The following is a 12,484-nucleotide window of genomic DNA, read 5'->3' as shown; positions in this document are numbered from 1 at the left end:
TCAGGTGACATGTTAAATCAAACCTTGACTTTGCTGCTATGCCATCCTGAGTTAAAAGGATGGGGAGGACCACAGTAATGTGAGCTCTTATCTGATAGTCAGGAAGTTTGGCCAATGCTGATAACCCATAGTTTATCATGACGTGCAAACCAAGCCGTTCTATTTTCCTGCCAATCTGGAATTCTGGTAAAATATTCAGTAGTTTTAGTCTTCCTTCCTTTCTTCCTTGTTACTTTTTAGGGCTGCTTTGTGTTCAAGCCAGATTCTAAGAAGGCGAAGGCATCTTCAGCAGGTAAGTACACAATATGTGTTATGAAACTCCACTTCCTAACAGTAAATTCAGACAGAATTTATATAACGATGCCATCTTTATTTTCCCATCTGTTCTGGACATCTTTTGTAGTAGATATAACATTTCCTCCAGTATCTACAAAATCAAGGTCTTGAGGGATTCTTTTTTAAAGGATCAGGTCATACTGTAAATTCCAGATTTAAAATTCTGCACTTGACATTTTCATTGTTTCCAGTTCTGGTATAATATTGAAAAATAGCCACTCTCCTAGCTTTACGCTGTGAATTTATTGACTGCTATGAAGGTCCTTTGTATTTTTAAAGGCAAGGATAGTAGGACAGTATGTCTATCTGTTTTCAAGGTAAGTAAAAGTGAAATAGTGTTCTTTTGAGTATATGAGGGTGCTTCTTAGATGTCATTTTGCTCCTTTCTTGTTCAGTTCAATCAACTGCATCTCAGCCTTTGACCTTCCTCTCTTGTCTGGCCATGGTCAAGTCCATTGTTCATCTTCAGCTTCCCATCATAAACTTGAAATGAGCCTTGGGCTCATGGATGGGTGTTAAAGGATTTTTAGCCAACATACGTATGGTCTCATCCTTGGCAAGTCATTTTCTGTGAGTCTCAGTTCCCCATCTCTAAATGGAAATAATGCAGTGGCTATGCCTCAGGAACAAAGGCAAGCGCACAAGGATAGATGTGCAGCAGCAGTGAAAAGGTGAATTCTGTGCTAGGAAGCATTAGGAAAGGAATTGAAAATAAAATAGCCAATATCATAATGCCAATATTCAAATCTATGGTGCAGCTACACTTGGACTATGTATTTTTAACTAGAAAAGGTCTTTTAAAAATTGAGTTGTTGCTAAAATAATCCAAAGGATTATCACCATTCTTGTATTGATTATTTTTGCCTTATCCATATCCTGCTAGATTAGATTTTTAAAAATTGCCCTCCATCGTTGGGAACAATAAAGGTAAAGGGTAAAGGGACCCCTGACCATTAGGTCCAGTCGTGACCGACTCTGGGGTTGCGGCGCACATCTCGCTTTATTGGCCGAGGGAGCCGGCGTACAGCTTCCAGGTCATGTGGCCAGCATGACTAAGCCGCTTCTGGCGAACCAGAGCAGCGCACGGAAACACCATTTACCTTCCCACCGGAGCAGTACCTATTTATCTACTTGCACTTTGATGGGCTTTTGAACTATGTTGGCAGGAGCAGGGACCAAGCAATGGGAGCTCACCCCATCGCGGGGATTCCAACCACCGACCTTCTAATCGGCAAGTCCTAGGCTCTGTGGTTTAACCCACAGCGCCACCGGCATCCCTTTGGGAACAATACCAGGAAATAAAAAGCAACGTATTTCCAAGTTGAGTGCTTTTCTGTAGCATGCATTGAATAATATGCAAGGAAACCAGTTCTGCATACATTTTCCATGTATATTGTTCTCTTTACTATTTGCAGGGAGGGATAAGGTTTACCGAATATATTATTTATTTTTCTTCAAATTTTAAGCTACCCTTCTTCATGAAGTTTACAAAAAATACAACAAAAATGATCAAACTAAAATATATTTAAAATATAAAGCCATTCCATTTAAAATGATATATTATCAACTGATCACTAAACTACAGCAGCAAAGAACCCAATTATACTGACCACAGACATCTCAACCCCAGAGATTTATTGACCAGTTCATGAAGCTTGGGCTCAATTTGGCTCTTCACCGTTGGGCAACTGACAAGAATCACCTTGTCTTCGGAAAAATTGTTGTGTGACTCTATCCTCTGTAGAGGGCTTAATCAAGTAAATATGATACAACATTGCTCAAGATTTTTTATGGGCAAACCTAAATACTTGGATCCTCATTCTCTTCTACACGAAAGTTGGAGTGACACAGAAAACCTAAAATGAGGGTGAGAGATTATGGGAGTTGTAGTCAGTAGCATCTGGAGGCCAAAGATTTCCCATCCCTGACTTAAAGGAACATGGTGGTGAAATGTAATTAGGGATTCTGGCTACGATTTTATACCTACTTAGCTGGTAATAAATCCCAATGAACTCAGCGGGACTTCATTTGGGTTGACATTTATGGATACAGCATTCCATACTGAGGCTGTATAAATCTTACATCTTTCATAGCTGTTGGTGAGGGTTTCTTTCTTCCTGAGCTTTGTCCTGACACCAGTTGCAGCTCTCAGTTAATTTATACCTCTCCTGTGAAAAGAAATCTTCAGTATTCTGTTGCACTTAAGCTTTTTGCTTGAGATGAATTTTGTTTTATAAATATTGAGTGTGAATGTCATTTTCCTCCTTGTTTTTGTAGTTGACTATTTTAGTAAAGGCATTACTGACTCAGAGGATAGTGAGCTACGATTTGATACTTGTCAGTTGTTATGGAAACAGATTAAATGTGAAACAGAGGTGAGTGTTGCTGCTTTTAACATTAACCATGAGATTTACTTAAGTCAGATGTGTCTTGGGTGGGGGAAGGAAGCTTTGAAAATGCTTTCAGTGAAGAAATAATGTGATATGCAGTCTTTTCTTTTACTTAGCCTGTTTGATGGGTGAAACAGCAAGACTTTGAGCAATATTTTATACCCAAACTACTCCTTAACCTCTTAAGGTACTTTTTGCAGACCTGTATATATTGTGGGTGTCTTTCTACAATGTGTGAGCTGTTAGGAATGAGCTTGTACAAGGAGACAGATTGGACATCCCTAGAGCAAACCATGCATATGCTTTTTCCTGTCGAGAATGAATTCCACATTCTTGGTCATCAATATGCATGTAAATTCCCCATGGATAACCTGGTAGAGAAGGTTTTGTAAATTGAAAGAGGGTTTTATTTTACCTTTTAGACCGTTCATGTAGTGCTGTTATTAAGACTTCAGTCTTCTGCCCTGTTGCTATCTGTAAATATGTAGCAGTTGACCTAAACATATTTAGGCTTGAACAGCCCCCCGTGCCAACAAATATTGAAGGGGTCGAAGACACCTTGGCCCCCTAGAGTTGGTGCACCTGCTTATGGCTAACAGAAACAAGTTGGATTCTGCTTGTACATCTTGTGGTATGGCCTCAGCATGAATTCAACAATGTCACTGCCTCAGTTACTACTTAATTTGTTCCTTTTTTGCTGAGGAGCATTTGAACATAAAAGCTACTCTGTGGAATTTCTGTTGTCTTTGAACTGCTAAAGGTATCAGATCTTTGACTTTTTAGGGGCATATCTGTCTTAAGTAGCAACAAGTAAGGAGTTGAATTTTTCCTACAACTGATTCCCCATCCCCCATATCCGTCTAAATGGCTTTAAGAACCCTGTACTCAAATAGAACATTTAAATCGGAATCATGAGTTGACTGAAACAGCTATGGAAACCACAGGAACAGTGTCTATAAACAATTGCCAGGAAACCTAAATAATTATGTGTTGTTGTATCTTGATTAACCTTTGAGGACTGTTCTTTAAAAATACACAGAATAACAATACGTCTCTTCATTCAGGCAACTAACAAAGTTCTGTGCATGTTATTCTTTTAACAGCAACTACAAGAGGACTTGAATAAAAAATTGTTTGATAATCTCATAACATTTTTGAGACAATCTCATTCAGACTTCCAAAAGAAGAAAACAAAATGGGCTTGTCGAATGAAGTCCAGTGAAATTCCCACTGCAGCTGTTGTTCTAGGTAACATTTTATCTGGCATTTTTATTTATTTATAATAACGGCCTTAACTTGGTATGAATCCTAAAATTAAGAGAAAAGAGAGATTGGGTAGAAGACTTAATATAGGCAAGGATCATAACATTAATGTCAGAGCTGGCTCCTGGTCCCAGCTCACAGAGGACCAACGCTAGCCGGTAGTAATGTATCAAAGTCTTTATTGAAGTATAGTTTCCATTACCAAGCCTCAGCGCGCCAGCTCTACGTCTAGGGTCTAGACCGGCGAAGCTCCGTCTGAATCTCCGCCCCCTGTACACCAGTTTAAGACTCTAATCTTACTCCACCTCTCCCTTCTCTCCTTTCTCCTCTGGGTCCTGCTGCCCCCCGGGGTCTCCTCCCTCCTGGACTCCTCCGACGCAGACGTTGACCCTCCTGACTCCTCCCGCTCTCTTCGGCGGGCTTTAGGACTTGGCTCCCTACCCGGGCTGCCAACTGTGCCGCCTTCCTGTACATTTGAACTTGGCGCGCGCGCGCGTTTAACCTTCCTCTTAACCGTTTCCTCGCTCCCTGACGGAGGCGTGGTCAATCCTGCCTCATGTTCTCCCGCTGGTAGCGCGCCGCCTGATCCCGATGCCTGGGACTCCTCCCCCCTACTTCCCTCTGGTGTGGACGCTGGTCCTGATTTCCAACTGCTACTCTCTGAGTCCCCTCTGGCCCCTTCTCCCTGAAGTGCCCCCCTGGGTACTCCCCTTGCCCTGACCATGGGAGCCCCTTTTTGTGAATCCTCTGATTCACTGGACAGACTCAGAGACCTCGGATCGCTGTCATCGCTGACATTTCCTTCGGACTCCTCCCCTTCGCTCTCCATTTCCTCCCTCTCCTGTGCCTCTGCTCCTGAACCCCTGACAATTAAGAATTGTTAATGGGCAGATTAGACATGTTGGCAACGTATTTGCCAAACAGGCAACAGCTTAATGCTAACACAGGCTTTTCAGCAGTTTGCAAAGTGTAAAAGCCAATTACACAAACATTTAAATATAAACAGCTATAATTAACATAGGCAATGATGCAATCCTATTAAAATGCAATGATGTATCCAACATCGCAGTTCCATGCATGCAGCATACTTCTGCTTGTGCAACGGAACTTCCACTTCCTCTCCTGCCACCTGCAGTCCCCTTCCAAGCCCCATCTGCTGCATAGAGTTGGGGGACTGTGGAGCAGATTTGGCAGGCATATACGGGGAGGAGAGGAAGGGAAAATCCCATTGCACTAATGTGTCCATTTCCAGTGTTAGATACAACCCACAATCCCGAAGGCCTGGGTCAAAAGATGAAAGGAATATCTGTATAAACAGGTGCATCTTCTACAGCTGGTCAATTGCCAGTGCAGATGGGTCATTGGGTTTCAGCAGGGAGCGATAACACTGGTGTTGCCAGTGAAAACTCATGTCTGTGTTACCATAAGGCATTAATCATCAGGCCGTAACAAGACTAATGAGTTCCATTTGTTGATCTTAACGCCTGTACCAAGCAGTTGAAGGGTATTTGGTCTTTCAGTAATATCATACAGAGCAGAGTTGTTTGGGGCTTCTACTTTTTTTTAGATCTGTATGTCGGAAACGGGATCTGCCCCGGTCACATAAGGTGAATCATTCACTTTTAACAAGAAAAGGGCACACAGGCAGATGCACATTGCAGAGAGACAAACCACAAAGAGCTTTTCTCTTTAGCTGAGCTCCATCCAGTAGTCCTTATGTCTGCAATGCTAACATGGGAGTAAGTCAATTAAATTCAGTAGGCCTTACTTCTGAGTAGACTTGGTTAGGATTACACAACTCCCTTCCTCTGGTAAGAGATACTGCTTATATCTGAGAGGATAGTGTTGCATTCCATAGTGTTGCATTCCTAGATTTACTTCCAATAATCCTTAGATATTTCTCAGTAGACATGTCCTAGCAATTCTCTAAAAGCATGAGTGAGGAAAATATATTTTCTTGAAGATGGTGGGGAAGGTATAGAATATACAGAGCAGATTATGTATTAAAACTGATGAAACTGCTATTAAATTAACTTTGGTGTCATCCCAGACCAGAGTTTATTGTCTGAGTAAAATGGACCAGGTGGTGGAGGGGCAAGGACTCATTGGATGCCACCCTGTGACTGAAGCTCAGGGCAACTGTGAGGCCTTGCTCTCCTCCCAAGCTTCTGAGCTGGGAAAGAGGGAAAGATAGGACTCATATTTCCTTTTTTGAGTCATTACATTTAATGTGTTGCCAAATTATTGGATATGTGCCACCTTCATTGCCAGAGCCTAGTTATTTCAGTTTTGTGTCTACACATTCCTTCTAGGGTGTAAATTATTTTTTTTGCCTTTGCTTTTCTATGCCTTTAGTTGTTTTGTTGCTTCTTCACTCAAGCTGCAGATCCCTTTGTTATATTGCTAACTGTCTTTGAACTTCGTCTCAGTTTTAATATGGAGAGCTAAAACATGCATTACTAGTTGCATGACCTTTGGATCACAGCCGATGTGAGGGGAGGATGTCCTTTTGGATTTCTAGCTCTTTGCATTTTTGCATTTATGTGTAGATTTAACAGTATGTCCTCAGTTCCTTTGTCTAAGAGCCAGTTCTCATGTCAGCCTCATAATGAGGCATAACAAGTACAGAAGCTCCCCCTCTGTCTGAGCAATCTACTTCCAACACCACAAATGGTTGTAGATTCTAATGCACCCTCCCCCCTCCCATTGTCTCATTCAGTCTGTCAGCATCTGTTTTCTCCTTGAGACCAGGACATGAAAAAGGGCAAACGAGAATGCTGGAACTGTAGCAATTTAAGTCTGTGTTGAAATTAAATACAATAAAAAATATATATCCAAATTGGCTACTGGTAGTGTTCTGTCTTAAAAAATGAGATCTTTATATTTTTTTAAAAAATGGTTTTCCTTATATTTTCCACCTACCCACACCAAATAACATCCTGGATATAGTTTTTTTTAAGCTAGCAGGCCTATTGTTCCTGATATTCTGTGAGGTTAAGCATTATATTGTTGTGTCTGATCAGTTTGGACATCTCCTGTTTTATGGTAACAGTTAGTGGCTTAAATGTCTACAGCCAATTATTTGCCACAGAGAAAGTATATCCTAGTTTAATTAAAAGTAGTGAAATACTATTTAAACAGCTCTTTCAAAAAACCCTGACTTCTGTCCTTCACATATTAGAAATGGTGACTTTGCTTATTACTTGGCTACGATTAATTTCTTCAGAAGTTTTGGAAGGGAAATAGGCACTGAGCAGTTAAGATTGCATCTTCTGACAAAAGTTGATTGCTTTATTGATCAGTCAGCCCACAGTTTATTTATCCTTCCTCCTACTTCTGATGTACTTGAAAATTTTCCTTTCCCTTCTTTCACTAGAGAAGAGTATTAAAAATATATATTGACCTTTAAAATTATGATATGCAAGGCTGATAAAGTAGTTGTTCCTGAGCTTATATATGGAGCCTTCCCTTAAGTTAAAAATGTTTTTGTTAATCACTTTTTTCTAATTCAGACTGCAATCCTATGGATGAATTTCCTAGAAGCAAGTTCTAGTTGAGACTTGCTGTACAGTGCTACCTCTGGATATGAATGGGATCTGTTCCAGAGCCCCGTTCGCATCCTGAGTAGAACGTAAGATGCGTCTGCGCATACACGGGTTGCGTTTCACTGCTTCCGTGCATGTGCGTGACGTCATTTTGAGTGTCTGCACATGCGCGATCAGCGAAACCCGGAAGTAACACGCTCCGTTACTTCTGGGTCGCTGTGGAGCGCAACCTGAAAATACTTAACCTGAAGCTACTTCAACCCGAGGTATGACTGTATACATTAAAAGATATATTTAACTAGTACAATGTAGATATAGTTCAATATAGTCATCCACATTACTACTGTTTTACCTCTACAAATGTAAAATGACTATGTGGTAAGCATGATAGAAAAGTATATTTTGTCATGTTTAAATGCAAACAGCACAATTCTGACTTGTCTTACTCCTAGGTGTCAATGTTATGGACCATGATCTGACATTTAAAAGCCTCTCAGAAGTTCTTCATGATGATGTTACTCCTTTTGTAGTGTCCCTAAGGTCCAAAGAATGCCCAGGTAAATACTGTAATAACTTTTTAGTTAAGTAGCATGTGGAATATGCGAAGCATCCCTAGAAATACAGTATATATAAGCCTTTCCATCATTAGCCCTGGCAGTCAATGTTTGCTTTCATCAAAGTTGTTGTTGTTGTTGTTGTTGTTGTTGTTGTTGTTGTTGTTATTCCCATCCATCTGGGTGGGTTTCCCCAGCCACTCTGGGTGGCTTACATAATATGTAAAGCAGAAGAAAAGATAAAACATAAAAAACTTCTTGATATAGGGCTGCCTTTAGATACCTTCTAAAAGTTTTACAGTCGTACCTTGGTTGACGAACGCCTTAGCAGTCGAATGTTTTGGCTCCCAAACACCATAAATCCGGAAGTGGATGTTCCGGTTTGTGAACGTTCTTTTGGAAGCTGAACGTCCAGTCGGGCTTCTGCAGCTTCCAATTGGCTGCAGGAAGGTCCTGCAGCCAATCGGAAGCCGCACCTTGGAAGTTGAACGGACTTCTGGAATGGATTCCATTCAGCTTCCAAGGTACAACTGTATAGTTCTTTATCTCCTTGACATCTGAAGGGAGGGTGTTCCATAGGGAGGGCACTGCTGCTGAGAAGGCCCTCTGCCTGGTTCCCTGTAACTTTGCTTCTCGCAGTGTGGGAACCAGCAGAAAACCCTTGGAGGAGGAACTCCGTGTCTGGGCTCAGTAATGGGGATGGAGATGCTCCTTCAGGTATACTGGGCCGAGGCAGTTTAGGGCTTTAAAGGTCAGCAGCAACATTTTGAATTGTGTTTGGAAACGCACTGGGAGCATTAATATTCTAACATGACTAGTTCAGTGGGTTTGAAGCCTTTCATTCTATACTGGGTATCAGTTTGTAACAAAGCTTTTGTATATATAGCTTACAAAATTGGTTTTGACTGGGCATTTCTTATCTCTGGAATATACACACTAAGTGCAGAGATCTGTCTTTAGTTTTAAAAGTTCAGAAGCATTTATTAACTTTGAGGCATTGTTGTAGTGGATAAAATCACAAGCTATAACGATACCATGGGTGATATCCTGCTAAGTCTCATTATTCAGATTAGGCCTGTTGAAACCATGATTTAAAATGCAATCTAGGCTCTCTTGCTTCCTTCCAAGTGTCAAGAGATGATAGCCCACAATTCAGTCATTTTGCACAAGTGAAATTTCACACGTTTTGCAGTTTCAAATATCTATTTCTACTATTTTTTTAAAATATGGAAGGCAAAGGGAAAGATCCATTTCTTTCAAAAAAATATAACTGGTAGACTTACTTTGAATTCCTTTCTAGAAGTGAAATAAAATATTTTGCTTAAGTTGGAACTGGGCCAGAAGGACAATCTGATGGTTGAATGGTAGTGAGTGGCTTATTCCAAACAGATCAGCAAACTGACTCCTAGTTCTTTCTGTTCAGACAAGTTGGTAAAGGTGCTGTTCAAATAATACAGAACATAAGAAGCTGTGGGGGTATCTTGAGTGCAAAGGACAAAGGGTTGGGGTTTTTTTTGCAATGGGGTCAGCATGGAGAAGAGTTATTTATTTCAAGTACTTACACATAAGAGAGTCAAATGACTTTTGTATGTATTATGTGTTGTATGTAAACACATTACAGGTTTGGCAACATTCCAAACAAAAAACTGAAGTTTGCCTGACCTCCTGCACTGTGTGATTGTCTTTTATAGAGACGCAAGTGGTCAGGGCATATTCAGTGCTTCTCCTATTGCCAGCTTGAGACCTTTAACTGGAGGTGCCACAAACTGAATCAGGAAATTTTTGTTTGCAAAGCATGAATTCTATACTGAGTGGTGCTGTTTTAAACTATGCAAAATAAGCACACTTTATTCAGTTTTCTATATTTTAAGAATTTGGCTGAAGAACTTGGTTTACCTTTGATGTAAAATTGATACAGGATTTGGTAGGTTGGTTGGTTTAGTCCGTGAATGAAAATGAGTGAAGTGAGCAAGTCTTTGTCACATTATTCCTTGAAAATTACAGTTATTTATATTTTTTAACTAGATTGCTGAAAAATCTAACATTTTCATTATTATTTTAAATATTTGTGTATGTATATTTGTATTGTCAAGGCATAAAACAGCTTCTGCAAAAGCTGATGATTCAGCTGATGGGCTGTCATGTAGATGTGGACTCATGCGAAGAAGAATATTCCAAGCCTTCCTCAAATCGGATACGCTGCTCCGTGGCATCTCTTATTGATTGGTATAGGAACATAACCAAGGTAAGCTTCAGAATTGCCTCTTGTAAAGTGTCACTGTTTTCCAGACTTAGTTCCCGCCAGAATTTCCCCTGATTTGCCCCATCTAGTTAAATAGCTTTATTGGTGAGGTGTAGATTACATGAAGATAAATCCTGTGTTGGGATAGATGCAAAGTACTTTAATGGATAATCCTTCTTCCTAGGGAATTCTGGGAATTGTAGCTGTGTGAGGAATAGGGGTTTCCTAACAACTCACAGCACATTTCCCAGGATTCTTTGGGGGAAGCTGTGATTGTTCAAAGTTGTATGATGATGCTTTAAATCAATAGCGCAGATGGTGCCTTGGTCTTGCTAAGGTAACAATTTACACTGTCAGTCTTAACACAAGCTAAGATAACACAAGAGAGGGTTTTTGTTTGTCCTCCACTCCACTTTGTAAATATATGTTAATTACATGTATATTCCATCTCTCATTCACCATGAACTCCTCAAAATCTCCTATCCAGGCACCGATTTTAAGCCTATTTAGCTTCAGCAAGGTTGCTGCATCATGTTGCCTTCAAACCATGACCCTGGGGCGTTATGTTTGACGAGAGGTTTGATTTTCTTTTCGTACTTCCCCCCCAACATGCACTATGACTTGAAGGAAACCGATACCGAATCTCCATGCAGAAAAAGGGTGTTCTCTTCCAGACATCTGGAATCTCCTCCAGTTGTAGTTATTTTCAAAGACTTGGAAAGTTTCACAACCAAAGTTCTGCAAGATTTCATATTTATTAGCAGGTAATATGATAGATTCCATAAGGGGGGGCGGGGTCTGTTCTAATTCATGAAATCAGCTGATAATCTTGACTCGTGCCTGCATTATTATTATTTTTCTGCTTCATAGTAAGTACAAATGCAGGTTTGGGTTACTCTGTTGTGTCATTTGAATGTTAAATTATAGGCTGGGGGCACAGTGATGTGTACAATTCAAATGTGGAAGTAGACTTGCAGCCCACTCCTATGCATTCCCCCCCCCAAAAGTAAGCCAATAAGGTTGCAATGCAGTGCATGCTTACCTGTGAGTAATATATCTCATTTAACTCAATGGGACTTTTGTTTGAGTAGTCACAAATGAAATTGCATGGTGGGTTTAGTTTTAAAACAGAATTCCAGGAAGTGTGCATAGAATAATAGCCAAAAGATATTTAGAGAACAAAATAGGAAAAATCTCTGGGATTTCTGAACAAACACTGGCCTGACGTAAAGTGGTGGAGCTAGCTGAGAAGTGGTCTAGAAATCAAATAAGAGCCTCAGCATAGTTTTACATTTTCTTTTGGTTTTTTTATTGACGCAAGCACAACAGTAACCAAGCCAGTGGCACTTGTGTGTTTTAAATATAAAATAGTGATTAGGCACAAAAGTCAACCTCCTAGTTCTGTGAAGGTAGGCTTGAAAGTATGAGTGCATTAGTGGATGGAATCCCAAAGCCAGGAGGTCTCTGAGCAGCATCTTCAGGAGCAAGGACTGTGTTTGTGCCCTGCACCACACTTTACCTGTCTTCGCACCAGCAGAGGTAGAATAAATCATGCAAATAAACCAACATGTGAAAGTTGTATTTGTCTGCATAGTTTACAAAGAATCCAGCCTTTCTTGCTGTGTAGTACTTAATTTTGGCTGCACACAAACTTGTGTGTTTCCTTTGTTCTATATATCACTTTCAGTTATAATTTGAACTTGAGATATGGTTAAAAGGAAAGCTTCAGATTTATTTATTTTTAATCTACTTTCAAATATATGTTTCAGCTGCAGCTCTGGCTGTCCAGATGTTGCTGGACTCCCAGCTCCCATTGGCCCTAGCTGGCACTATCAATCCTCATAGATGATGTAGCTCAAGACTGCAGGTTCTCCATCCTGCCTGCAGTCTTGAACTACACATAGTGCACTGAGCAGGGAGTTGGACTAAGTGGCCTCCAATCAAAACCCCATGATTCTGTGATAACTGGCACAGCACAACATGTACCTATTAAACTGAGCACAGTGTAATAGCCGTGTTACATTAGCCAACACAGGACTTGACAAAGCTCCTTTTTCTGATGTCTTCCTGGGAACTGTCAGCCCCTGACAGGCCACAATATGCAGCTGATTAGCTCCACTCTCTTTGGTATGTATCAAGTTGTACATGCCTAAA

At 40.5% G+C, this 12,484-nt stretch overlaps 2 protein-coding genes across 7 annotated transcripts in view; one reads left to right on the top strand and one right to left on the bottom strand.

The window, feature by feature from the left end:
• Positions 1–8,680, bottom strand: part of RARS2 (arginyl-tRNA synthetase 2, mitochondrial) — a 28,819-nt gene extending 20,139 nt beyond the window's left edge. The window contains exon 1 of the mRNA XM_083433503.1: positions 8,396–8,680. Within this exon, the coding sequence (XP_083289629.1) occupies positions 8,396–8,665 (270 nt within the window). The 5' untranslated portion in view covers positions 8,666–8,680. The remainder of the gene's footprint in view (positions 1–8,395) is intronic.
• The window catches only part of ORC3 (origin recognition complex subunit 3), a 35,013-nt gene that overhangs the window by 1,244 nt on the left and 21,285 nt on the right, over positions 1–12,484 (top strand). For all 6 annotated transcript variants that reach the window (XM_083433484.1, XM_083433483.1, XM_083433481.1 and 3 more), the window contains exons 2-7: positions 241–292; positions 2,614–2,711; positions 3,830–3,974; positions 7,987–8,091; positions 10,182–10,333; positions 10,958–11,094. In XM_083433484.1, coding sequence (XP_083289610.1) covers positions 241–292; positions 2,614–2,711; positions 3,830–3,974; positions 7,987–8,091; positions 10,182–10,333; positions 10,958–11,094 — 689 coding nt within the window. The remainder of the gene's footprint in view (positions 1–240; positions 293–2,613; positions 2,712–3,829; positions 3,975–7,986; positions 8,092–10,181; positions 10,334–10,957; positions 11,095–12,484) is intronic.

This window comes from Podarcis tiliguerta (genome assembly GCF_965153285.1).
Source record: "Podarcis tiliguerta genome assembly, chromosome: 3".
In the NCBI taxonomy this organism is placed as follows: Eukaryota; Metazoa; Chordata; class Lepidosauria; order Squamata; family Lacertidae; genus Podarcis; species Podarcis tiliguerta.
The sequence above is the reverse complement of the archived record's forward strand: the minus strand, read 5'-3'. Positions and strand labels throughout refer to the sequence as shown.